At 43.8% G+C, this 25533-nt stretch overlaps 1 protein-coding gene across 2 annotated transcripts in view; it reads right to left on the bottom strand.

Moving 5' to 3' along the window:
• Positions 1-1287: 1287 nt before the first annotated feature.
• Positions 1288-25533, bottom strand: part of ASB13 (ankyrin repeat and SOCS box containing 13) — a 93284-nt gene continuing 69038 nt past the window's right edge. The window contains exons 5-6 of one of the 2 annotated variants that reach the window (XM_069229297.1): positions 6671-6862; positions 1288-3828 (exon numbers count right to left, since the gene is read on the bottom strand). In XM_069229297.1, the coding sequence (XP_069085398.1) occupies positions 3701-3828; positions 6671-6862 (320 nt within the window). In that variant the 3' untranslated portion in view covers positions 1288-3700. The remainder of the gene's footprint in view (positions 3829-6670; positions 6863-25533) is intronic. The other variant, XM_069229298.1, reaches the window with a different exon arrangement.

The raw sequence follows: 25533 nt of genomic DNA, 5'->3' as shown, positions 1-25533 counted from the left end.
GATGAGGACTGGCAAGAGGCACTACAGAGCCCAAGGGAAACTGCTATCTGAGCCAGATTCCGTTTCATACAACTAAAACTCCTACACAGATTATACTGCTCTAGATCCCTTCTCCACAAAATTCACAAAGCAGATACATCCACCTTCCTCCAGGGCTGCAAACAAGAGGGTACCTTTTTTCACATCCTGTGGGCCTGCCTGGTGATTCAGTTCTTCTGGGCAGGGATCACTGCGCGAGTAAAGCAGACCCTAGGACTCAAGCACCCCATATCTGAACCGTGGATTTTATTTCATATAACAGGGGATGAGCCAGTGCCAAGATACGCCAAGATATGGGTGATGTTGGCATTTGTGGTGGCTAAGCGTAACACAGCGAGGCAGTGGGACCAACCTGCTCCACCGACCATGGAGCAGTGGGAGTCTGACCTAGACTGGTGTCAACAAACCGAGAAAGTAGTTTATCAGAGCCGAGGATGCCCTCAAAAATGGAAGAAATTCTGGGGATCTTGGTGAGCAGTTAGAGGGGACTCAAATCCTGGTTCTTAACATCGGCACTCACTGGGTGGTGGGGGTTAGATGCTGTACGATATGCCCTAAGCTAATTGTGCTTGGGCTGTAAAAGTTGAATAAAGTTAAGATAGAAATTAAATGAAGTTAAGATAAATAAGGCAAACGGATAATTGATGTAATCGCTGCTGTTGTTCTAAGCTGACCTGTAACCGCAAATATATGTAGATGACACCCTGTGCTTGGTTTCAATGAAAAAAGTTTTTAAAAAACATATATCTTCATTGAGTAAGGAATGGAACGAGGAAGGGGATGAGGATTTAATGGTTTTATTACTTACTGGTAATCATCAGCACTCTGAACCACACTCCTTCGTCCCAGTACTTATGTAAACACCCTTCCACCTGTAACTCTCTCACTACGTGGGCATGTGCTATGATGCCAGATCTCCAATCTATTTTCAGTATTCTTTGCACCAGGGACCACAAATTGTTCCATGGAACTTGATCTAATTTTCACTAAAGGCAACGTACTCCTCCTTCAGCAGCCAAAATCCCTTCAGCTCTTTGGAATATTAATATTTGTGGGTTCCAGCTTGATGGATATCCATAGAATGCTTCTGAAGTGTTTCTATAGAATGAATAACCGAGCCAGCATGATGTCAACTGTCATTCAACTGCCAAAACTCGTATAGTCTTATAATATATGTAATCTTCTTTTTATCTGCCACAGCTTACAGATGTTATCCCCACAGTCATCCAATTAAACACAGCTTCCTGCTTACGTGTTTGCCTGCAGCCCCATTTATTTGTCTTGCTCACACCTGCCATGGTCCATCCTCCAACATAGCACTGCTGTGTCGGCGCTCCTGCACACTTAGGAGACAACAGTGATCACCATGCTCAGAATATCAAATACAGTGTGCAACTTGCATTTTTTCTTATAATGATCAGAGTGTTTATAATTGTTGGTGTATACAATGGTGCTACCTTGGGTAGATTAAAATATTTTGTTGTTCACAATTGCAGTTTCTAGCATCTTTATTTGCACGTGTTGACTGCTTTGTTCATGGTGTCAAGTTTAGTATGCCACGTACTGATCACCATAATACTTATTAAATCTTTCAATAAATTGAAGAGTACTCATGATAGACCAACTAAGCATGCAAGTCACTTCCTATAATGTCACAGCCATTCTGCCTAACTTGGTGAGTCCCCCCACACTTTTTTTTAGGACTTGAGCCCTGCTTATACTGCTATAAGCAAGCAATGCCATTTTATTATCATTAACTGAAAAATCAATGCATACGATGATGGAGAAATTCTTAATTTATAGTAGCAACAAAAATTTGTCACATTTAAAAAAAAAAAACGAAGGTCGTTATTGAAAACGGGTGGGGGGGATACTCATAAAGAGATCCTTTAAAATCAATAGAGATTTGCTGGATAAAGGTGTCTGTTTCGACTATTAGGTCATGCGCTGTCATCGCAATACCAACTGGTGCTGTCATGCAGAAAAGGCAACTCTAACTAGGGGTGTTTCAGCGCCCGCAGGACACACACAGCCAATCAGTGCAAATTTGAAAGTCTATAGGCAGAAAACTGTAGCGACTGCACCTCATGGGGCAGAGTTCTGGGCAGATTATAAAGCAAGGATATTACAATTCTAATATGTAATAATCACATGTATATATAATAACTAAGCAATAAACGTACATTCATTGATTTACATATGTACAAATGTCACTTGTTCATTGATGGTTATATCCTACATAATACTGAACAATATAACACTGAGATGTATAAAATAGAGAGTTATGTTATGCTGCTGCATGGGATTTACACTTACACTCTCAGCCTATCCATTTACTCTAAATGTTGGTGGGAAATCTGCAAAGGCAGTTCTCGAGCTAAGCATTTAATAACAAAGTTGGGCGATGGAAAACAGAAGCAGCTGCACTGACCCGCTGACCCCAACAGGAAACTGCCCAAGGACCCAGAGACTTTCTTGTTTGTTGAATACCCATTCTGTAGCTTTTCCACGTCTCCTGGTACTCTTCAGTGAATCACCGAGCAAAAACGAAGGGTAGAAAAGAAATTATTTGGGATTAAGGGGAGGACCAGACAGTCTACAAAATCACTACAACTGTATGGCCATTGGATCGTTATCTGCGGAGAATGACTGATTTACTTCAAGCTATAGGGGAGGCAGACAGCCACTGGTGGTAATGAGGGACTCAAGCTGCCACGGGAAGCACACACGGAGCGTAGAACGTAGCTAGAACGGAGCGTAGAACGTAGCGTAAGGGAATTGTGGAGCGAGGCAGCACCACAGGGTAAGGGAGCCCACCCTCAGTGCACAGAAAGGGCACTCACGGTGCCACGGGGAGAAGGGACACAATCATTGAGAGCAGGGATAAGTACTAAGGATGATATGGCGGTGAATGACCAAATTACTGAGGGAAAGGATCACAGTGGTGGCACTAGGGGAACAATCCCAGTCACAGAGAATGGGAGGTCGGGTCACTGGGAGAAAGAACCCATTACTGAAAGAGAGCGAAGGATCACACCAACAGGTGAAACGGATTCAGGATGCTCCTAGGAAAAGAATCAAAACGGGGAATGAAGCCAAAGACACTGAGGGGGCCTGATGTTTAAGAATCCCATCCACGCGCCAAAGGGGGAAAGGGCAAACCCATAAAGGAGAGCAATATACACGCAGAGTGCCAACAGGTGAAAAGGCAAACCTACAAAGGAGAGGCAAATAGATTCAAGGCGCAAGGTGCTGAAAGAGTACCAGAGAGAAGGAATCAGGTGCTGGCTGCCTCTGTGTGACTGATCATAGCCACGAAGGGCCGGGAAAGAGACTCACAGTCATTATGTACATGATAAATTGCGTGAAAGGAATGAAAAAGAAGCAATCCTACAACCAGAACAGAACATTACTTTCCATTGACAAATAAATAAACAATGAAAATGATACAAAAATTCATACAAAAACAAAGAATTTCAAACAAATAATAGCAAAGTCCTTAGAAATCTGTGTTTTTATTGCGAAGACTTCATGTGCTCTTCTTTGTGCCTCGGACACTGGGATGCTCCATTTACGAAAGTCATTTCTTTCTTTCTATTTACACATATGCTTCATCACTTTGAGAGATGCAGTTTCTGTCCTAAATTGTTCGTACAGTGATTCAGTTGTACGAAAGGTATTCTATTAACCTTGGAGGGATATTTAACTTGGCAACTTTATCCAGTCCTCGAATGCCAATTGCTTTCCGCAGGCTGAGTCTACAAAGCTGTGCCAAAGTCTTCGGAGTCTCTGAAAGCAAAGATTATGCATTTAGTTAGGTAAAAAAGGGAGGAAAAGCCATGGTATACACGTCTCTATGCCCGGCTCTCACGATGCTAGGCTGGTTACACGACCACTGTAGAATGTGAACTGTTCGCTAGAGTTTGGAGAAGAGTTTATGTAAAGCACTAAGAGCTTAATCCTTCCAAGCGGCTCTTGTCCAAAATGCCTGTCCAGGAGAGCAACACTTAGGCATGTTCAAAATGGCAGCGTGTCTCTTGTAAGCCCATTGCCTCGTTCTTCACTGCTCTGGGTGTGGAGTTGTATGCACCACAAAGAAAAGGGACTGAAGAGGTATTGATTACTTCACAGCTCAAATTTCCTTCACTATTTTCAAATTGCATTTTAATAGGTGAGATGTGAAAAGATAAGTTATCTCCTTTAACCAGATCCATAGCCGAATCTTTAAAAAAAGGGTGAATCTGTCTCACTTACTGCACATTCCAATCAGGTTGGGTATATTCTCACTTTCCTGGTACAATATCTGCACCATGTCTAGGTCAGCTCAATATCTGCACAGTATCTAGGGCAGCTCAATATCTGCACAGTGTCTAGGGCAGCTCAATATCTGCACAGTGTCTAGGGCAGCTCACCTAATACTCCGATTTTACAGTTAGAACAGAACCAGGTAATCGCAGGTAGGTAGGTATTTTTTTTATTAAAAATCCCTCTTCCTTTCTTCCACCACAACACCCTAGTTGTGATTAAATAATCTGGACATTATCTAAATTGGATGGTGACGCTAAAATAAACATGGGTTCAACAGAGGGACTCCCAGACAAATATCACCAACTCTAGTCAGTTGAGCAGAGCCCAATGTGCAAGAGCTTTTACAGGACAAGTTCTTCAAAAGCACTTAAGATTAACTGTGATGTAGCAGCTACCATTGTTTTATCGTCTTATAAAGTTCTAATCTGGCAGATGACCTTGCCCTTCATATTCTCCTCCGTCATCTTCGCATTGCTACAGATACACTGTGCCAATATATCATCTAATCTTCTCTCCAAGCACACACCATAGGTTGGATGGGGGCAAATAAAGGCCTCATTTAGAGTTTGGCAGCCAGGGAACTCCACCAGGAATGTGGCAGAGTACTCTGTCCATTAAACTAACAGTCCGCCCTCTACATTTAGAGTCGGGCAGACTGTCATGTTCCCGCCGGCAAAACTCACAGTGGAGGAAACCTTAGACCAACAGCCTGACAGAGTTCTCGCTGTCAGTCTAAGTACCTCAGACCTATTTAAAGGGGGAGGTCTGATATACATTTTGTTTATTTCTGTTCAGGACTGCCAGGAAAACCCTGGCTGTCCCGAACAGAAAATTTAACATGCATTGGCAAAGCCAATAGTGCTTGCCTATAAAAGAGCTATTGGCTTAGGCACTGTGTTTTGCTCTATTGTGCACCACTGTGGCTTTTGTTCAGCATGGCTAAAAGTTAGTGCCGTGGAGTGGGGGAGTGGACCAGAGTTGGGTGGATTAGATTGGACTGAAGTGGGGTGGATTAGATTGGAGTAGGTTGGATTGGATTGAGTGGGGTGGGCTGGATTGGGGAGGGCTGGATGGATTGAAGTGGGGCAGACTGAACTGGGATGGGGTGGAGTGGATAGAGTGGGTGGACTGGAGTAAAGTGTGGTGGAATGGAGTGAGTGGGTGGTTTGGAGTGGGGTGGATTAGAGAGCAGGGGTGGCTCCTCTGTTATGGCAGAGGAACGTCGCCCCGCCAGCAGCAGAAGCTGCAAAACCTTTAACAAACAAAACATAATAAAGAAACACTGTTGCTTTACAATACTTCGAACAAGTTAATTGCCATCTTTTGAGAAGAGTGCCCACCAGCAAAAAGAAAAGAGAACATGAGTGGAAAGTGGGAAAAGACGACTTGGCAAAATAAAAAAGTTAGCTTTAAAAAATTAAACTTTGCAATTTTGTTTGCCCTGCTGGGAACGTTTTTGACAGTCACAGGCATTCTGCTTGCAGGGCACTAGAAGTTAAAAAGAACAATTTAATACCTACATCATCGGGAGCAGCAGATGGGCACTAATTAAGTTGAATCAATCAGTGTCTAGTCTCTGCTCCACACACAGGAACAGAAATGATGCCAGGCGTGCCTTGACAAATTATGAGGCAGTAAAGAAGAGTGCCAACCAAACAAACAAATGGTGAGCAACAGGCGGGCTCCAAGCCCTTTATAGTACACAACAGAGTCTCGCAAGCAAGACTCATGCACTCCCAGGTTCGACCCTAAAAATGACCCCACACTCTGGGGTAAATCTTCCAGAGTGTCAGGGGCATGCTTTGGAAGCTTGTTTTTGTAAAACAATAACGTTTGCTGATCGGGCAATAAATCATGGAAGCAACTCCTCTGAAGACAGAGATCTTCCTCGGGCAAGCACAGATGTCTAATCATAGTGCGAGTTTTCCCACCAGGGCAGCGGAGGTTAATATCTTTGCCCCTCTAGCAGACAATAGACCACCCACCAAGCCCTAGATGACGACCACAATATTTATGTTTTTCTTTTACTTCTTTGTAGTCTGAACTGGTTTGCTCAGACTTCTTTTGCCTTTGTAGATGACAACATCAATCAAAAACACGTTTCTGCATGAGGTGCAAGTTTTAAAATCCACACTTTAGGCAGATACAGAGGATCCAGTCATTAAATGGTACTTTTGCTGCACCAGAAAAACTACACTGCATGACGTTTAGCATGTGATTTATCACTGCAGGGCATTGACCTTATATTCTGCTAGTCAGCACTTTCTGAAAACAAAGCACTGACATAGTTTGCTTTACCCAAAAGGTAGAGATAAAGACTTACTCTCATAGTATTCAAAGCACTTAGCCAGTGGGCTGCTCGGCCAGGTATAGTCGGCTGGTTTCTTCCCTCGGTTGTCTCTTGCATAAACATCCCCTCCAAACTCTATCAGCATCTCGATCAGATCCTTACTTTTCACCTTGGCCGCGTGGTGAAGAGCTGTTTCGTGTAGCTTTGCTGCGTTCACATTTGCTCCTACAAATAGCAGAGAAAGCGTGGATATATTAATTAAATAAGGAAATGTGAAAACGTCATAATCTAAAACATAATCATTACTTCTTAGTTTGAAATAGTGGGTGGTAGCCAATGTATAAAACACAATCCATGAGCCACAGCATAAGAACATACGAGCAAAACAATTTCTGAACAGGAAGCAAACAAATTCTGAGCATTTATTTATAAAACAAAGTAAAATGGAGATAAGCAATAGTGTCATCGAGCATGGACCAGCGATCTGAAAAAAGAAAGAGACTGTCCCTGCAGTAAAAGATTTTGCTTTAGAAAAACATAAGGGGGAAGTAGTATAGTGGTTTGTCCTGGAAACAAAGATCAAGCGACCCAAGAAGGGATGATATTGCTGGGGACATCATCCTTAGAGAACAAAAATGGATTTCTGCACTGTTGCTTAATCCACAGCAAATCATTTATATTGCACTGAATTTGATCACAGCATTTATAAAGCGCTTACTGTCCCTAAGCGGGATACTCAAATGCTTGCCTGCAAGGGCAGCAAGGGGTGCCATGTAGTGTGTGTGTGTGTGTGGTTGAAAAGTTGTTGTCTTCGTTTTGTGATCCTATGTGGAAAGTATTTCTATGTAGTGTGTGATGATCACTGTTGGAGTATCTTTCTTATTAGAATCATATGTTGCTGTTAACAGGAATCAATTGCAATTGAAAATAAACTACTGAGCTGTTTAAAAATGCATTTTCAGGCCCATGCTTAATTAGGCCTAGACTAGGCCTGGTCTCTAGCTTGCAAAAGATGGCTATGGAAATAATCACTGTGCGTTTATTTTCTCTTTCAGACACTGCATGAAGCATAATATGCACTGTGTGTTTTATAATGATATGCTGCTGTTCTCAAAGAACAACGGGGGAAGCCTTTGTAACATCCAGGGCTCTTCCTGCTTGAAAGCTGTAGATAGAACATTCATGAATCTTTTCATTATTTATTGTAACACATTTGCTTTGCCGCCTCCGAAGACATTCGGTCAGAAAGATTTTAATATACTCATAGTAGGGACTAGTGCTAGTATAGTGGGTTTATATGACGTTTTATAATACTGTACTCTGATCTGTCAATGAATAGATACATTCACTCATCCTGTACTGACTGTGCACATCTTCATTGCTTTATATGCTAGAAAATACTGCAAAAAGCCCTCAAATTTGGGGGCAAACCAGACACTTTTGGGTTTCTACAAGAGATGCTACCTGTTCCTCCATCAATTTGCTGTTCATTTGGGACTTAAGCTATTTTTCTAATTTTGTTCATTATTACATATACTAATATCGACAGTCTTTACATCAATTGATTTTCTATGTCCTATGACTGATTATGACTGAGCTATATTTTTGCCTTCTGTACTGTAATTTTTTAATAAACCTTCACGGTTTTCCCTGAATTAATGATCTCAAACTCATTTCTTTGTGAGCCCTTTTTTCTTAATTGGCGATATTTTTTGCAATTATGTTTTGAATCTTGTTCGTAGGGACACATTGCCTCATCTATTCTTGTGGTCAACACTGTCCCACACCCTGCAACCTGGGTGCCACTACCATGCAGATGATCCAAGTGACAGGACCCACAATTTTTAGTCGTATCTGTGAGCTAAGAGTTGGTGTTTGCCATTGTGTTCCTTTTCATGAGAAGGGCTTGATTTTGCTTTTGTGTAGCATAAGCTGTTGGATTTTCTATGTCTACGGTTGGTTAAGGTAATCAAATTTGTCGTAATCCAAGATCTCAAAATACATACTGTCGAACTTGTCTGCAGGGTAGAGTGTTTTGCAAGGCACCACATGCACAGTGAGATAGGGATTTTTAAGAATTAATCAGAACTTTTATGTTGAACATGTTCTAATCTACATTGGTGTTTGATTATTCCTTGGCATACAAGAATAAATCAGCTAATCAGAGGTGTATTAACACTGGATGAGAATCTGCATTGGTATGAACTTGTGATTGACAAGTGCCGCAAGGTAACTGGTTCAGTTTCTACTGATTTGCAAGATTGATTTCCTTAGTTCCTTTGTTATCTCCTTTTATTAGGTTGAGCAGACAAGATTTATTTTATTTGGATGTGCTGCTGTGGAGGAAAGTGCAGTGTTGATTTCTGTTTACAAAGTAGTTGAGCTGCAATTAGCTGACTGCCGCAGAGAGTCGCGCAGGGATTTGTGAGACGTCACCACGACTTATACTGTCATTGGCTAGCTGCCACTGTAAATCACACTGTGACTGGTTGATATTTGGCATATCCGCACTGAAATTAGTTGGTTATGTCTAAAATTTCTAAAATTGCTCTTATTATGGAACATGAAAAGATAGGTGATAAAAACAAGATGGTGAATTCAGATGCTGATTTTTGGCCATCTGTGAATTTTGGTGTGAGCGCAAATTAAAATTCTGGAGTGTAGGTTTCGCAAGGAGTTGGTGTGAAGGGAAATAGCATGATGTCTACACAGGTTGGGGATCTGATCCTGCAGGGGCAGAGGTGGAGGGTTTGTTAATAGTCCTGGAATGAATTCAAATGTCAATATGCTTAAGAAAAGCACTTCTTGTCATTTGTGTGAGGTCTGGGCATTGAAAATGAGATGGTAGACAGAATCCAGATAAAATTCTAAATTATTTTGTTCCCCACACAGCAGAATGCAAATCACATGACACAGTTTGCTGTCCGAGCCCAACGGACTTATATGCAAAATGTGCAGAATCAGAGGTAATTCCATATGAATATGCCTGTAACTCCATTGTTGCGGCAAATCACGAGCAATAAAATTCTGCTGCAGAATTTAGGTTTTCAGCCGAGCCCATTGATCCTGACTAGTGATTTTCCCCAGATTATACTGAATTAAACTAATTAGCAATGATTATGCCTGAGGAAGGAGGGGGATTGCATGCTTGGTGCAGTCCTATAGGTAGACCACTGTGGCCAATAAGTAGCCAGTGAAGTGAATGACCACTTCGTATTATTTTAGGTCAGTTCTGGTGCTACCCGTTCCAGGGTTCATTACATGGAGGTCCCAAAACTACCCCGCTCTGGAAAAGAAATCCAAATTAAGGGAATCAGTGGTAAGCAGCTCCAAATCAGGTTTCAGAAAATGTCCCAATTAAAACAGGGTCTATGGAAAATGACCACCTGTTAATTCACTTGGCAGGCACTTACTCTGGAAATGTGATTTACTGTACACTTGATGAAATCACAATTCAGATTCAAGATGAGGATTCAGCATTTAAAATTCAATCACAAGAGGCAGGAATTCAGGTGTTGCCAGATCTTACAACAGAAAATCTGCCTCAAGATTTAAGACACACAGTGAAAGAAGAGGCATTGGATTTTACAGGTGAAGAAACTGGGTTGATAAACAGTGCAGAGCCAGTAAAAATTACAGTTAAACCAGATGCAGTTTACTGCAGGACTCAACAATATAAACTTTCATGACAAGCAGAGGAAGGAATGAAGCCGTAATTGAGAAAATTATAGAACAGGTTATCCTATGAGAAGTACTTGGTAGTCCTTGTAACTATCCGGTATTGGACATTAAAAAACAAGCAGAAATTGGAGGTTGGTCCAAGATCCTAAGAAAATAAATAAAATTGTATTACCATGTTATCCAATGGTACCGAATCATGCTGTGATTTTGTTGATGATTCTCACAGATGCAGAAAGGAACACAGTCAGTGACTTGTGCCAAGTGTTCTTCTCCATTCCTCTACATGAGGATAGCCAATATCTTTTAGCATTCTGGTTAAAAAATAACGTTGTTGTTTGGTGTTGAATCTCAAAGACACCACTGAGTTGGGGAGCTTGTGTTCTGGGACACAGAGCTCAGTAGTGTAGTAGATGATGAGGTGGAAGAGACAGACATGCAGTTTATGGCTTTCAGTAAACTGACAGCATTGATAAGCTCTACAGGTCCCTTTATTTATTTATACTTATGATTAGAGTCTATTTAGCTGGTTACTGCACTATGGTTGTCCAAACAGCAATCTTGTTTATAGCTTAGGTCCTGAGATAGCATGGCTGGGGAAAGAAACAAAGAGGAGCGATCTGCTGGTATGGGCTTTGTTACTATCATCCCATCTCAAGGTGTAATTGTGAGATGAAAAGAAGCGGTCATAGAGTATAGTTATTTGAAACATGCAGTGGCGGTCATAGAGTATAGTTATTTGAAACATGCAGTGGTAGGCTACATTAAAACCCTCTAAAAGACCAGCAGCATGTGACAGATCCTTCAAGATGGGAGTCGAGTTTTTAGATGTCTAGTTTTTTACATTGTATGGGCATCTGTTTTCTTTGGAGTGTTGTCAGATAGGTAAAACTGGAAAATTATGATAGTGTGGTAGGTTCCAGCTTAGGGAGGAGTTTTCTCTAACTGTGACTTGTCCTAGGGGTATAAATATGACATCTATAGTGTGTCTAGCTGAGTCAGCTGTACTGGAAACAATCTATTGGAGATTGAAGACTTCCCTAGATGTCCGAATGGTGTTTGAAAGCATCGAATGGAACTATATTTTTGCTGCTCCGATGAGGTTGGGCTTTGGTCCCAAACTCTGTGGCTGGGTCAAACTCCTGTACAAGGGACCACTTGCACTGGTTAAAGTCAATAATGCGGTGTCCAGACTCTTTGACCTTCAGAATGGCACGAGGCAAAGGTGTCCCCTATCCTCTATGATATTTGCACTGGCACTTGAGCTGCTTGCGAAATGGGTGCACCAAGATTTGCTCATTCAGGGAATATGGAGTGAGGGGGCTGGAAAGATCACATTTCTCTCTACTCATACAATGTGCTACTTTTTATCACTAAGCCGACCTTTTCTATTGACAGAATATTGCAGATATTTGCTACCTTTGAGGATCACTTGAGATACTGCATTATTTGGACTAAGTCCCTCATCTTCCCCCTGGCATTCTGAGACTTACCTCCTGTTGCACGCCATGTTGGTGCCCAATGGCTTCCAATACCTTGGACTATATGTTACCTGATATTTAGCTGAATTCCTGCGATAGGGACGTATTCCTGCAGTTTTCACAGGCTGCATAGGGATGGAGATCACTGAAGACACCTACTGCTGCCCTAAACAAAATAATGGCCCTCTCCCGCCTCCTTTACGTCTTTCAGAATACACCTTTTAAGGTTCCTCCTGCATTCTTTCAGAAAATAGAGAAGGAGGATAGAGTACTGCTCTGGAATGGTAGTAGCTTGCGTATAGCATTGCACAAGCTCCAGAGAGGGGTTTATGATGGGGGACTGGCAGTCCCGAACATAGTCAGATATTACTGGGTGACGCAACTGGTGGTGGGGAATGAGTGGGTATTTGCTGACCAAGAGGAACTGGCATACCGGATGGACAAGGAAGCAATGGGCCAAAGACAACAAGAAGGGGTACTATACTGAAGAGCGCAAGAATGGGACCTGCCGACACACACACACAAACAGTAGTGAGAGTCTTAAGGGAAGCCACTCACTACTTACGATCGTTTAACAAGCTTACTACTCAAACTCTACTGTGGGACTACGATCTCCTAAGGGAGGTGGGCACTCTACAGAGATTTTTAAAGTGGGCCCTAATCGGCACAGAGCTCCTGGGTGATATTTGGAGGGGGATTGCACTAGTCACATTTGAGATCCTACATCAAGAATATGATCTGGCAGAGACCGAAAGGTACAAATACTTATAACTGGGTTACGCCCTTCAGAGACATATAGTTGAAGGGGAACAACTGCCAGAGGCAACTCCATTAGAAGACCGCCTTTCTCACAGAACCCATAACAGACCACACCAACCCAACTGTCTATAAAAAACTGGTTAATAACTCCCCAGATCCCATGGTGGCACTGAGAGAGGCATGGAAAGGAGATCTGGGAGCCCTCGAGGATGATGAAAGTGCTGAAGCCTGCGAGTGATAGTGATCCATGGCCGGTTCCGATTAGTACAACTAAGAATCCTGCAGAGGTCATACTTCTCCAGGGTGCTACTCCATAAGATAGGAAGGGGTTCTTCTGCTCTTTGCCTGCAGGGATGTGGACAGGGAGGTACATTCTAGCACATTCTCGAGGGATGCCCCACAGTATAGCCCTACTGGGGAGAGGTGGTGCAGAGAATAAATCAGGTATTGGCTGTGACAGTCCCCTTAAATCCGAAATGTCACCTCCTGTCTATTTCAGGGGAGATCTTCTGGACGAGGTATCAACAAATCTGGTTGACGCTGGCGGGGAGGTGGTCAAACAAAACACTGCATGGGCCTGGGGCACAGCCCATGCTCCACAAGTCGAGGACTGAGAAAAGGATTTAGATTGGTGTCAGCGGGCAGAGCAAGTTGTTTATCAAAGCAGAGGTTGCCCCAGGAAGTGGGAAAAGGTGTGGGGCCTCTGGAGATCCCTTTGTGGGTACTGAAAAGGGGGTTAGAGGGCATGATGAGAGAGGGGTTGTGCTGCATAGTAATGAGATATCATGTGTGAACTGGCGAAATCTACAGCCAAAATGGGGTCTATTTTAAATGTACCAATGTATGTATGTGCTTATACCTATACAATATGTTCTGGTCAAAATGTATGCAAGAGGATTACTGCAACTTATCTAACGAATCCACAGTATGCTGATGCTGAGGGCTATTTAATAAAAAGAGTTAAAAGAAATTTGAAGGCTTCAAGGTTGGTTATGACAGCAGTGGTTGTGGTTAAATTCTTCTTGTCAAACTAGATGCTAAGGTCTGCTGATCTGTATATGTTTTGGTGGCCTAGAAGGGTCTTCCAGACTGTATCTTGAAGAAAATCTTTAAAGTATGCTCTGTAGAGTGGTGCTCTAAATAGTAAGAGTAAGGAATAAGGTGCAAGTAGAGTGGGGTGACTTCTTATCAAGGATTTGCATCTGTTTATGGTGTTGTTTTTAATTTATGTTATTTTTAGTGACTTTTAATGGATAACAGTCAGGACTCCTCCAATTCTGCCAATACCATTTTTCTTGCCGAGCCATGTTTTGGTAATGACGGTGAGCTCTGGTATGGTTTCTGAGAGTAGGTCAAAAATGTTGAAGTGATTTTTGATCATGGATCTTGCAGTAAAGAGTAAGCACTGTAGTTGTGCCTCTTTCTTGTTTATCTCAGGATGCTTTGAGGTGATCATTTGATGTAGTGTGGGGGCAATATGGGCATAGGGGATTTTAGTGTTGGTGGGGGTAATCTGGTTTCAGCTTGGTGTGGAGGTGGACGGGTGATTGGGTAGAGAATTCAGACATTTGAGATGTGTTTGTGGAGGGCTTTTGTGAATGATAGTGGTGTTGTAACTGCTGTGTTGTTAGGCCGTTTGAATGAGGCGTGGAGGGTTCTGGGGGAAGGTACAACCAGGGAACTTAGTGATCATAGGTTCTTTTGTTCATTTTCAATTTTCTTCTGAGGAGTGACATTGTGTTTGCTAGTTCTTTTGGTTGTGGTTTTAGAATTGATGCATTGTTTTGATAGGTTATGTGGTGTAGGTCTAGTGGTTGGTTCAATCAATCAATCAATCAAAGAAATTTGTAGAGCGCGCTACTCACCCATGAGGGTCTCAAGGTGCTGGGGGCGGGGGTGCCAGGGAGGGTCACTGGTCGAACAGCCAAGTCTTGAGGTTCTTTCTGAAGACCAGTAGGTCTTTGGTTTTGCGAAGGTCGGTGGGGAGGGAGTTCCAGGTTTTGGGGGCGAGGTAGGAGAAAGACCTGCCTCCTGTGGTGGTGTGTTGGATGCGGGGGACTGTGGCTAGAGCGAGGTCGGCTGATCGGAGGTTGCGTGTGGGAGTGTGGAAGTTTACCCTTTCATTGAGGTAGGTTGGGCCGGTGTTGTGGAGGAATTTGTGTGCATGGATGAGGATCTTGAATGTGATTCTCTTGTCTATGGGGAGACAGTGAAGGGATTTGAGGTGTGGTGAGATTTGTTTGTGGCGGGGGAGGCCAAGGACGGGGTGCGTGGCTGTGTTCTGGATTCTTTGGAGTTTGCGTTTGAATTTGAGTGTGGTGCCGGCATAGAGGGCGTTGCCGTAGTCCAGTCTGCTGCTGATGAGTGCGTGGGTGACTGTCTTTCTGGTTTCTGGAGGGATCCATTTGATGGATTTTTTTAGAGTGCGGAGTGTGTGGAAGCAGGAGGAGGTTAGAGCACTGATTTGCTGTGTCATGGAGAGGGAGGGGTCAAGGATGATGCGTGGGTTGCGGGGGTGGGTGCGGGACCTAGGGGGTGGGCCACCAGGAGTCGTCCCATGTGGTTTTGTTGGGGCAGAAGATGATGATTTTGGTTTTGTTTGAGTTGAGCTTGAGGTGGTTAGTGGTCATCCAGTTGGCGGTGTCTAGGAGAGCGGCGTGTAGGTTGGTTTTGGGGGTGGTAGGGTTGCGGGTGAGGGAGAGGATGAGTTGGGTGTCATCTGTGTAGGAGAGGATAGTGATTCCGTGTGATCGGAGGATGTTGGCTAGGGGGATCATGTAGATGTTGAAGAGTGTGGGGCTGAGGGAGGACCCTTGGGGGACTCCGCAGGTGATCTTGGTAGTGTTGGAGTGGAAGTGTGGAAGGCGGACTCTCTGGGTTCGGTCGGTGAGGAATGAGGTGAGCCAGTCCAAGGCTTTGTGGCGGATTCCTATGTTGTGGAGGCGTGTGCGGAGTGTGTGGTGGGAGACGGTGTCAAAAGCTGAGGAGAGGTCTTGGAGGATGAGTGCGACGCTCTCGCCTTTGTCGACTTTGGTCCTGATGTCGTCAGTGCATGCGATGAGGGCGGTTTCTGTGCTGTGGTTATTGCGGAACCCAGATTGTGAGGGGTCAAGGGTGTTGGTTGCTTCGAGGAAGTGAGATAGGCGGGTGTTGACTAATTTCTCTGCAACCTTGGCGGGGAAAGGGAGGAGGGAGATGGGGCAGTAGTTGGAGAGGATCTCCGGGCGGCTTGTTTTTTTTTAGGAGAGCGGTGATTTCCGCATGCTTCCAGGGGTCTGGGTAGGTGGCAGAGTCGAAAGAGGAGTTGATTATGTTGTAGAGTATGGGGGCGATGGTAGGGCTAGCTTTGTTGTAGATGCGGTGTGGACAGGGGTCGGATGGGGAACCGGAGTGGATGGAGTTCATGTTTTTTTCAGTTTCTTCGTGTGTGGTAGGGGTCCATGTGGATAGTGTGGTGGGGGGGTCTTGGGTGGGGGTTGATTTGGGTGAGTGAGGGGTATGTGTGGTGGGTGTGTGTGATATGAAGCTGTTGTGGAGGGAGTGGTTGGAAAGGGCGTCACATAGGGGCTGTGTGTGTGTGGGGGGGTCTAAGTTGCTGGCTTTGGGTTTGGCAAGTTCATTGATGAAGGTGAAGAGTTCTTTGCTGTTTTGGGAGTTATTGTCAAGGCGTGTCTTGTAGTGATCTCTTTTGGCGGTGCGTATGAGTTGGTGATGGGTGCGAATGGTGGTTTTGAGGGTGGAGAAGTTGGTTGAGGAGGGTTTTAGTCTCCATATTTTCTCGGCTTGGCGGCATTTGCGTTTGGAGTCTTGGAGTTCAGGGGTGAACCATGGGGCGTTCTTGATGTTGCGGTGGTGATGGGTTTTCTGAGGGGTGCTAGTGTGTCTGCGCAGGTAGTGATCCATTTGGAGAGGTTGTGTGCTCCTGCGTTGGGGTCGTTGGTGTGGGGGGGGTTGTGGGCCAGTTGGGAGTTTAGTCGTTCTGTGGGGATCTTGTCCCACATGCGGTAGGGTGTGGTGTGTTGATGGAAGTGTGTGGGGGGTTTGGTGAAGGAGAAGTGGACGCAGCAGTGGTCAGTCCAGAGGAGTTCGGTGGTGTGGGTGTAGGCTATGTGTTGGCTTGAGGTGAAGATTGCGTCCAGCGTGTGTCCTACTAAGTGGGTGGGTGCGGTGACCAGTTGTTTGAGTCCGAGGTTGTTGAGGTTGTCTATGAGAGAGGTAGTGTTGTGGTCGTGTGGGTTTTCTAAGTGAAAGTTGAAATCACCGAGGATGATGTAGTATGTGGAGGTGAGGGCGTACGGGCTGATGCTGTCGGCGATGGTGTTGCAGAAGGCGGGGCGTGGTCCGGGTGGTCTGTAGATTAGTGTACCTCTGAGGGTGGAGTTGTTGTTGATGTGGATGAGGAAGTGCATGTGTTCAGTGTTGCCGATAGTGTCTTGGGAGCTGGTGGTGACTTTGATGGTGTCTCTGTGTAGGATGGCGATGCCCCCGCCTAGCCTGTTGAGGCGGTCTTTGCGTTGGAGTTTGTATCGCTTGGAGGTGGCTATGGCGGGTTCAGAGGAGGGGTTGGTCCTGGTTTCCGTGAGGAAGGAGATGTCAGGTGAGTGTGAAGTGATGAGGTCCCAGAGTTCTACGGCATGTTTGTGAAGGGAGCGGATGTTGAGGAGCAGGCAGTTCAGGTGGTTGTGGTGGGTGGCGTTGGTGTGGTGCGTGAAGGTGTTGTTGCGGGGTGTGTTCTGGTTGTGAGCTGGTGTGCTGCGGGGTTGGTTGGTGAGGGCAGGGTGGGTGAGTCTTGTGTTGGGGGTGTTGTGTTTGTTGAAGGTGGGGTCGCTATGGTTGGTGTGTGGTGTGAGGGATGACGAGCAGGAGAAATGGCAGGTGTAGCAGGTGAAGGGGCCATGAGTGTGTGTGGGGCTAGATGTGGTGCATGTGGGACGGGGGCCTGGGTTGAGAGAATGGAGGGTGAGGGGGGAGTAGGTGTGTCTGAGCGGGCCAGAGGTTCTGGCGCTGGGCGCGGTCCAGGTGCGGACGGGCGCAGACGGGCTTGCCTTTGGCACGCCGCGGCTGCCATAAGAGGAGGGGAGGGTGGGAGTGGCAGCTGGGAGGCGGGAGGGCCTGTCCAATGAGAGGGCTGGGGGGTGGGGCCGCAGGGGAGGCAGCGGCCGGTAAAGACAAAGAGGAGAACGGTGAGAAAAGGAGGGGGGAGGCGGGAGGGGCCGCAGGGGACGCAGCGGCGGGGAAAGACAAAGAGGAGAACGGTGAGAAAAGGAGAGGGGAGGTGGGAGGGGCCGCAGGGGATGCAGCGGCGGGGAAAAAGCAAAGAGGGAATGGGAAAGGAGGTGGCGAGGGATGTGGAGCGGGGAGCGACCTACCTGCAAGCAAGGTTGTGTTGTTAAAGAGGTTGTATGGCTGATGTGGGTGGTTTAGTAGTTGCATTTAGTATAGGTACAATTTAGGGAGTATTAACAGGTAATGATTTTGCAAATGAGAGGCTGCTTACATGAAGTTTTTATAGTAGAAATTCTGAGTTCCTGCCCATATTCAGGCCCTGACAGGCCCAAACAGACAGCAACCTGAATCAGACACTCTTTACCTGGACACTAAGACTGGGCACCCTAAACCCTCAGCTTAAATAGCCCTTGTGATCAGATGACCTGGCCTAATAGGAGCCCCAAGGTTACTATAACCGTACTCTCGCCATGCACTACTAATAACCTCATATAATACATCACTCAACATGCTCTATGACATCACTGATAACATGACTGTAACATCTGACATTAAATCATTGATGACAGCACTGTGCATGGCAGGGGCACGAGCTATAGTAGTTGTCTGTTGAACAAATCCGAAGACCAATGAGAAATAGTACATTAGCAAATAAGTAATGCCATTATACAGAATGACATGTGCATGCATAAAAATATTCAAGAAACTCTTAAAGTGATTGTTCAAATGCCGGTGTCTGCGTAATTAGCACCCCCTAAAATTGGTAAATTAATGTAGATACAGATGTTGAGTAGACACTGAACGATGAATGTAAAAACAAAGCTGGTATCTTCCACCTGGCTGTGCTGGATCCAGCTTAAATTCTTGCACCAAACACATTACACACCTGAAAAACTATGAACAATGCACAAACATCACTTCCAACCTGTTTCTGCTAACATGGTTTGGACTGGACCGGTCATTCATGCTTACTGGTAACAGGTTAAGGACAGATATGCTGTCCATTCCAACCTGTTTCTGCTAACATGGTTTGGACTGGACCGGTCATTCATGCTTACTGGTAACAAGTTAAGGACAGATATGCTGTCCAAGGTCGTGCATTGACCTGTGGAACTCACACATCTTACTTCTGGACATCATGGAGGGATAGGAGGTTCATGTGCTAGACAATCCCTGGTGGTGTTGGAATTCCTTCTGAGCAAAATGCAAATATCTCCTTTTGCTGGTGTTCGGACAGAGCCTCTCCTTTATAGAATGACAGAGGAATCTGGACGATTGTGATCAAACTAAAGAAGTATTTTACCAAGTGAGTGGATGCCTGGTCAAGCACCAAAGGATAGAGGGCTCATAGAGTGAACATTCGGTTTAGAGTAAGGCTATCATAGAAGGATGTACTTTCTTGCTGCATAATTTTTATTAGGTACCATTTTTTTTGCCACAACGGTTACATCGTATGCTGCCCCTACAATATGTGTATGAGTTTATATATAACACTGCACTATACTTGAATGATATAAAAGTGTCAATAAACGCTAGTTATATAAAAAGCATGAATTTCAACATAGCCGCATCACATCCACAGGCTAAACACAAATGAAACAAGAAGCAACCAGTCCACGAGAATCTAAATCCAATTATGTACAGCTAGCAGGCAGGTAACATTTCATGAGGAAGCAGGGACAAGATATCGCACACCACCCCTACTTCACATAAAAAATTAGTGCAGAGAAGAATAACATTTAGAGAGGATAAACAGGAACTATACTCTGAACCAAAACTAAAATAAAACCAGTTACAACTAAAGACAAAAGCCATAAATGCATCCAATTTAAACCACGAGACACAAAAACTGAACACAATTCAGCCTAATCCGCCACCATCCTGCTCCCCCGATCTATGCAAAGAATCACGATTTAAATTGAAAATGCTGCCATCTCGTGTTACTGCATTCTTAAACATCTTCTCTATTCTCAAAGAGTTAGCACATTTTGAATGAGCTCGTCTGCCCATAACGGCTCTCACGGCCATCTCATTCACAAATACGTTCAACAAACTTGCAGCTTTGCAAATGTTGTATCTATTTTTTCGGTTTACTTGTTTCGCTCTCTTCTTTTGCAACCTCTTCTGATCATCCCATTGCATGCACTCTGTTTTCCCCACTTACGCAATACTCCTTGAGAAACGAGTTACAATTCTTGCCCTAAGCAATTAGAAAGATACTCTTCCTGATGTTGCATGTGGAGTAAATCTATACACTCCCACCTTTGTTTCTTGTTTACAATTTGTATCTGCACTTTTTGATAGCTGAAAACATTCTCTATCATATTGTTGCTCTTGAGATGATACAATGGACACTTCTTCATGAGTAATTAATTTAAGAAATTGCCATCTCTTTTAAGATCAGTTGTTTTGTTACCTAGGCACTAGTCTTCCTTTATGAACCAAGGCCGAGTCAGGCCCCGATCACACTTCTTCCTGTCACTCTCACTTGCAGCAATGCACTTACATACTTTCTGTAACTTCTCATCCTTATCCGCCACCACTCTTAGACACTACAAACATTCTCATTCTTCTCCAGATCTATCTGATCCTCATCTGCAACATTTCTGTGCACTTTGTGCACTAATTTAGATACATTGAGTTTTGTGATCAGTAATGACCAAAAAGTCAGTGCACCAAATAAACTTCTTAATCTTTCTATTGGCCTAAAACATTGCCAATGCCATTTACTCAATGACTGAATAATTCTTATCTGAACTCTTGAGAATCTAAAGGCAAACGTTTTAGTCCTGTCTACACCACCAATCTTTTGCAAAAGCATTACACCAAGATCTTTGAGACTGACATCTGTGCTCAAGTAACACTTCTCACCAGGTTTAAACCACAGCAACTTTGTTGCCATAGATAACTCCTTATTTACTGACTGAAGTCATTCTCACACATCTCGGTCAAAACAAAATCCTCGCCATTTATCAACAAACCTCTCATTATTCATGGCTGGCTGGCTCGATTCTTATTAAACTTTGCATGGATTTCAACCCTGCCAAGACAAGTTATTAACTCTTTCCTTTTTCTCTGGTCTGGGCATACCCTATGCCACCTTCATAAAGTCAAGAGGATCTTTATCCTCATTTACAATAATCTAATGCTCCAAGTTTTGAATATCCTGTCTATCAAATTTACATTTCAACAACTTCAATGTTAAACCACTCTACCTTAGAATTCCCGATACCTGCCTCTCTCTTTCATTGTGAATCTCTTTGGAATCCACCTACATCCAGATATCTTTGTTGGGATGGGAATGTTACCTGCATGGTGTACAGTCGTATTCCCCTGCCCTAAGTGCCCAACTACCAGTATCTGATAACTGACATTTTTGATTTTGAGCCTAGCCTCACACTAACCTAGTAAGTGTGTGAAAGCCTCGGCCTCTCTCTTGACATGAGTGAGGTCTTAGGCTTGTCCTGTGACCTGAAGGGGCACACCAAATACACCCTAATTGACCAGACAGTGGTCTCTATCCCTGTCACGGGTTTAGAACACTGGTTGTTGCCAGACCTTTTATCTGTGTCACTGGAGTAGAGGCCTACTGCCCCACTGTGTAGTGATGCTTCGATGCGCTTACCCAGATCCTAGGGCTAACATTTCTAGTGTATGTTGTGCCCTTTGATATGTGTAGACTGCATGGCACATACCTGGTTGCTGTGCTATTTCTATACAGTGAACAGAAACAATAAAGCTGCCAAGAGCTCTAAAGTAACAAAAACAATCATAAAGTAAATTAGCAATAGGAGAGGTAGCTGGTATGTGGACTGTTAATGCACTGTGATGCAGTGTTCTTTAAAGAGGTTTGTCTTCGACTATTTTGTAAATTGGAGCAGCTTTGGAGCTCTCCTGAAGGGCACAGGGATGTTGTTCCAGATCCTGGGTGCATAGTGGAAAACTCCAGCTGCATTATTTTATGTCTGTTTAACACTTCTTAGTCTGCAGTTGGATGAGATCCTGGCTGAGGGTGTGCAGAGAACCACTAGAGATGGTAATCTTCTCTGCAAGAGAAGCGCTGGTCATGGTAGCTCTGTAAACCATGCAGTTGGTTTTGAAGATGGTGTGGGCCACAAGGGGACCTAATAGAATGCCATCAGGGTGGGGTGATGCAATCATATTTCTTCAGGCCCTGGCTGAGATGTGCTGCAGTGAGTAGGATGCCCTAGAAGATGTCGGTGGGGAGTTTAGGAGGTTATGGAGTGGACCATTACCCTCTTCAGGATACAATAGTACCAGAGCTTGAATAGCAGTTCTGCAGTCACTTTTTGGAAGAAATGGTCTTACTCTGTTAAGAAGAGAGAGCTGGCACCTGGAAACACATGTAATGCTGGACGCAGAAGCAACTGTAGCAGTAGAATCTACATTCAAATAGGTATAGGTAGTGGAACGGTGACATGTAAGTATTGCATATTCAGGATGCCATGATCATGCCTCTGGAAATAATGGCTTGTGGTAATGCAGCTAACCCCTCAATGCTAGTTAAACCAATAAAATAGAGTGACCAAGTATTGGAATTAACAGCATTCTGGCACCAAAGATGAATGAGAAGAACACAAGGTGAGGTGACAAATAAGCAACAATGCAGGATTAGATTTTTTAAATATTAGATGAGGGCTTCTTTTTTCTTATTTACAGCCATCAAATTTATAAAGAATGAAAAGGAAAGATAGAGATACCAGAGAAACAGTAGAAAATTGAAAATCCGTAGTTGCCCCATTGTGGAGGTATGAATGGTTTGATATACAAGCACCCATTCGAAGTCCATTGATGGTCTGATGAAAAAGCATGACCACTATCATTGGATGGAAACTGTGCTATGTATACCAGGCTGTCCATCCTGTATGAGTGAACAGCAGTCTTGGTTTTAATCTTGGGCAGTCACAGGTACATTAGACCACCAGAGTATCACAGATCTAACCATGCCTTTGTGTCTAACCAGGCACTTCAGTGGTCTTCAGTACCCACAAGCAGGGAGGCAGCAGAAATACAAGTTCGAGTGAGACGACTCCATAACACACGCAACCCTCAGTGGGAGAAAATGTCCTCAGGGAACACACTACAATTGGAGGGTCAGGACCTGCATTTATCACAATATTGTCCTGATGATGATGGAGTAGACATGGTGAAGAACCACCAAAGAAAGAGGGCAAGGTAAGCTAATTATCAGATAGGATCTCCTAGGCCTTCCCTCTCACAATAGACTGCCATATCAAAAATAGAGGCAGGCGGTAAACTCTGCTCCTTCAGTGGAGATCGCTGAGTCTTGCCCACTCTGCGCTCTGCTTGAGGTGCGGAGTTCCAGGAAAACTCCACCAACTACCACGTGGCAGAGTTTTTTCTTGTGCACGGCTCACCAACAGTAAGTTGGCGAGCAAGAAAATCGAGCGCTAGACCGCTTCTCGGCGAGATGTCTCAAGGCTGGCCGTCGCAGCAGGCCGTGATCGCTCATGGTGAGAGAGTTGCTGCTTGCTTTGAGAAATTTGCCACTCGAGTATAAAATCTACTTTAGCAGCAGAAAGAAGTATCATCCTCTGGAGTGCTGCATGTTGCAGTTCGCACAGATTTTACAGCGTGGGACAAGCTCCTGGCGCTAAAACTCAGCACGAGCAACATGACATACTGGAATTCTGCCGCTCCCTGAACTCTGCGGAATTGTGCGGAAATTTTAGGTAACTCTGCGGAATTCCGTGGAGTGAAACTCTGCAAGTTCCGCCCAGGCCTAATCAAAAAGGAAGGGCACATCCCGGGCAGAAAAATCTGCTCAGGGATGGAAAGGAGTCACAGAAGAACCAGTTACCTTACCAACACGTGTATCAACCTTACTTCCTGGAAAATATATTTTGTTAGCTTCTTCCCTGGCCGACAAACAAGTGGCTTGTCTGATGCTCCACAGTCAATGCCCTTATTGCAGGGTTTTCAAGAACCTTACATGCACACAGGTGCACACCTACTCTGGTTGACTATGTTTTATTGGTAACCCTGGTAGCTAACCATTCTTTAAAATATAATTATTTTCCTCTAACTGCTCCCATAATTCCTAATGTTGATTAACATACTTAAAGGCAGTTCCACATTGCTCCATGACATAGTACGAGACTCTCCAAAGGCCATTAATCAACACATTATATATGTGCAAGATATAGAAAATAAAGTGCTACATCAAAACAGGAACTGATTTACAGAGATTAAGTGTAGTGATCGGCCAATATTGTATGCCACAATCATTTAGCCTCAGAGACAGTGAAAAGTCACTTGAATAATTAGCATTTTGTTTGCTGGCTAGGAAAATGTCAAATCAGTCTATGCAGCTAATTTCAACTTTGGCAAGAACAAAGTTGATTCCCTTATTAGCATATGGTGCAGAAACGTTTATTGGAAAATTGCCATTTTTACTTTGCCACAACGTTTCTAGATCTAAAAATTCGGAAAGTGAGTCACCACAAAACTAATGCAGTCATTGCTATATGTAGTTTCAGATAATTGACTATAATTTGATGTCAAATAATACTACTGAACTTATATAGCACTTTAACCAAACCACTGAACAAAACTTAAATACAATCAGTACAGCAGGACAAAAGAAGTGCAAATTAGAGACAGAGTAAATAGACAGAGGGATTCCAAAGCTTTGAAGCCAAAAGTGAAAACAAACAAATATAACATTTAGTACATAGCGTGTAAGGGGAGACCAGTAAGAACTGTAAGCCTGAGAGAGAGTAATAGTAGGGAACATTAAAGGGGTCATGTAATGAGAGTTATGAAGGACAATAACATTAATACATTCGAATACTTTAGAAAGGAGACAATGGAGAATACAAAGAAGAGTTAATGTGAGGTACCAAAAGAGGCACAAACTGAAGTTATGGGACAGACACAAAAGCGCCTACAAGAGGAATTAAAAGATAGCATAAGGGGGCTAGAGGGAAACACCAAGTAAAAACGAAGAACAAAAGTCAAGCAGAAGCGGATACGAGAAGAAATAGGAATTTTTGTAGGAAGTTAATTAGGAAAAGCACAACATTTACAAAGGTTGTGGAGCTGGAAATCACAGCACAACCCATGTTAAAATGTGACTACCTGACGAGCAGGAGGGGCTGAAAATTACAAGATTGCTGTACGCTGATCTCATGATATGAACAGAGAAATTACCCATTAAGGTATTGTTTTAGATGTGCTGCAAGAAAAAAGCTCTGGTTATATCATAAAACAAACATCTTTGTTTTGGGTTAGTAGAAGCCAACAAGAAATTGGTCCTTGACAAAGAACAGACACGAACAACAACTGTGATCATTTACACAAACATCCACTTTTAAAACGTGGGCTTGTACAGGAAACTAGAAGCAAGAACATACAGAGTGACTAGCAAAACAATTTTTGCAACTCTGGCTCTCTTAAGCAAAATGTTTTAACCTTTGAATTCTACCTTAGATGTATTAAAGATCTACGGTCCACAACAGAAAAGTGAAAAGCTTTAAACATAATGACATATGGCCTGATTTAGATCCAGGAGGAGGAGAATACTCTGGCACAAACGTGACGGATATCCCGTCCTCCATATTACGATCCCATTATACCCTATGAGGATCGTAATACAGTGGACAGGATATCCGTTACGTTTGTGACAGCGTATTCCGTCTGCTGAGATCTAAATCAGTCACAAAGCGTAATTTATCAAGAGCAGGATATGAGAAAAGATGCTCAAAAGGG

Source organism: Pleurodeles waltl, chromosome 4_1 (genome assembly GCF_031143425.1).
Source record: "Pleurodeles waltl isolate 20211129_DDA chromosome 4_1, aPleWal1.hap1.20221129, whole genome shotgun sequence".
In the NCBI taxonomy this organism is placed as follows: Eukaryota; Metazoa; Chordata; class Amphibia; order Caudata; family Salamandridae; genus Pleurodeles; species Pleurodeles waltl.
The sequence above is the reverse complement of the archived record's forward strand: the minus strand, read 5'-3'. Positions and strand labels throughout refer to the sequence as shown.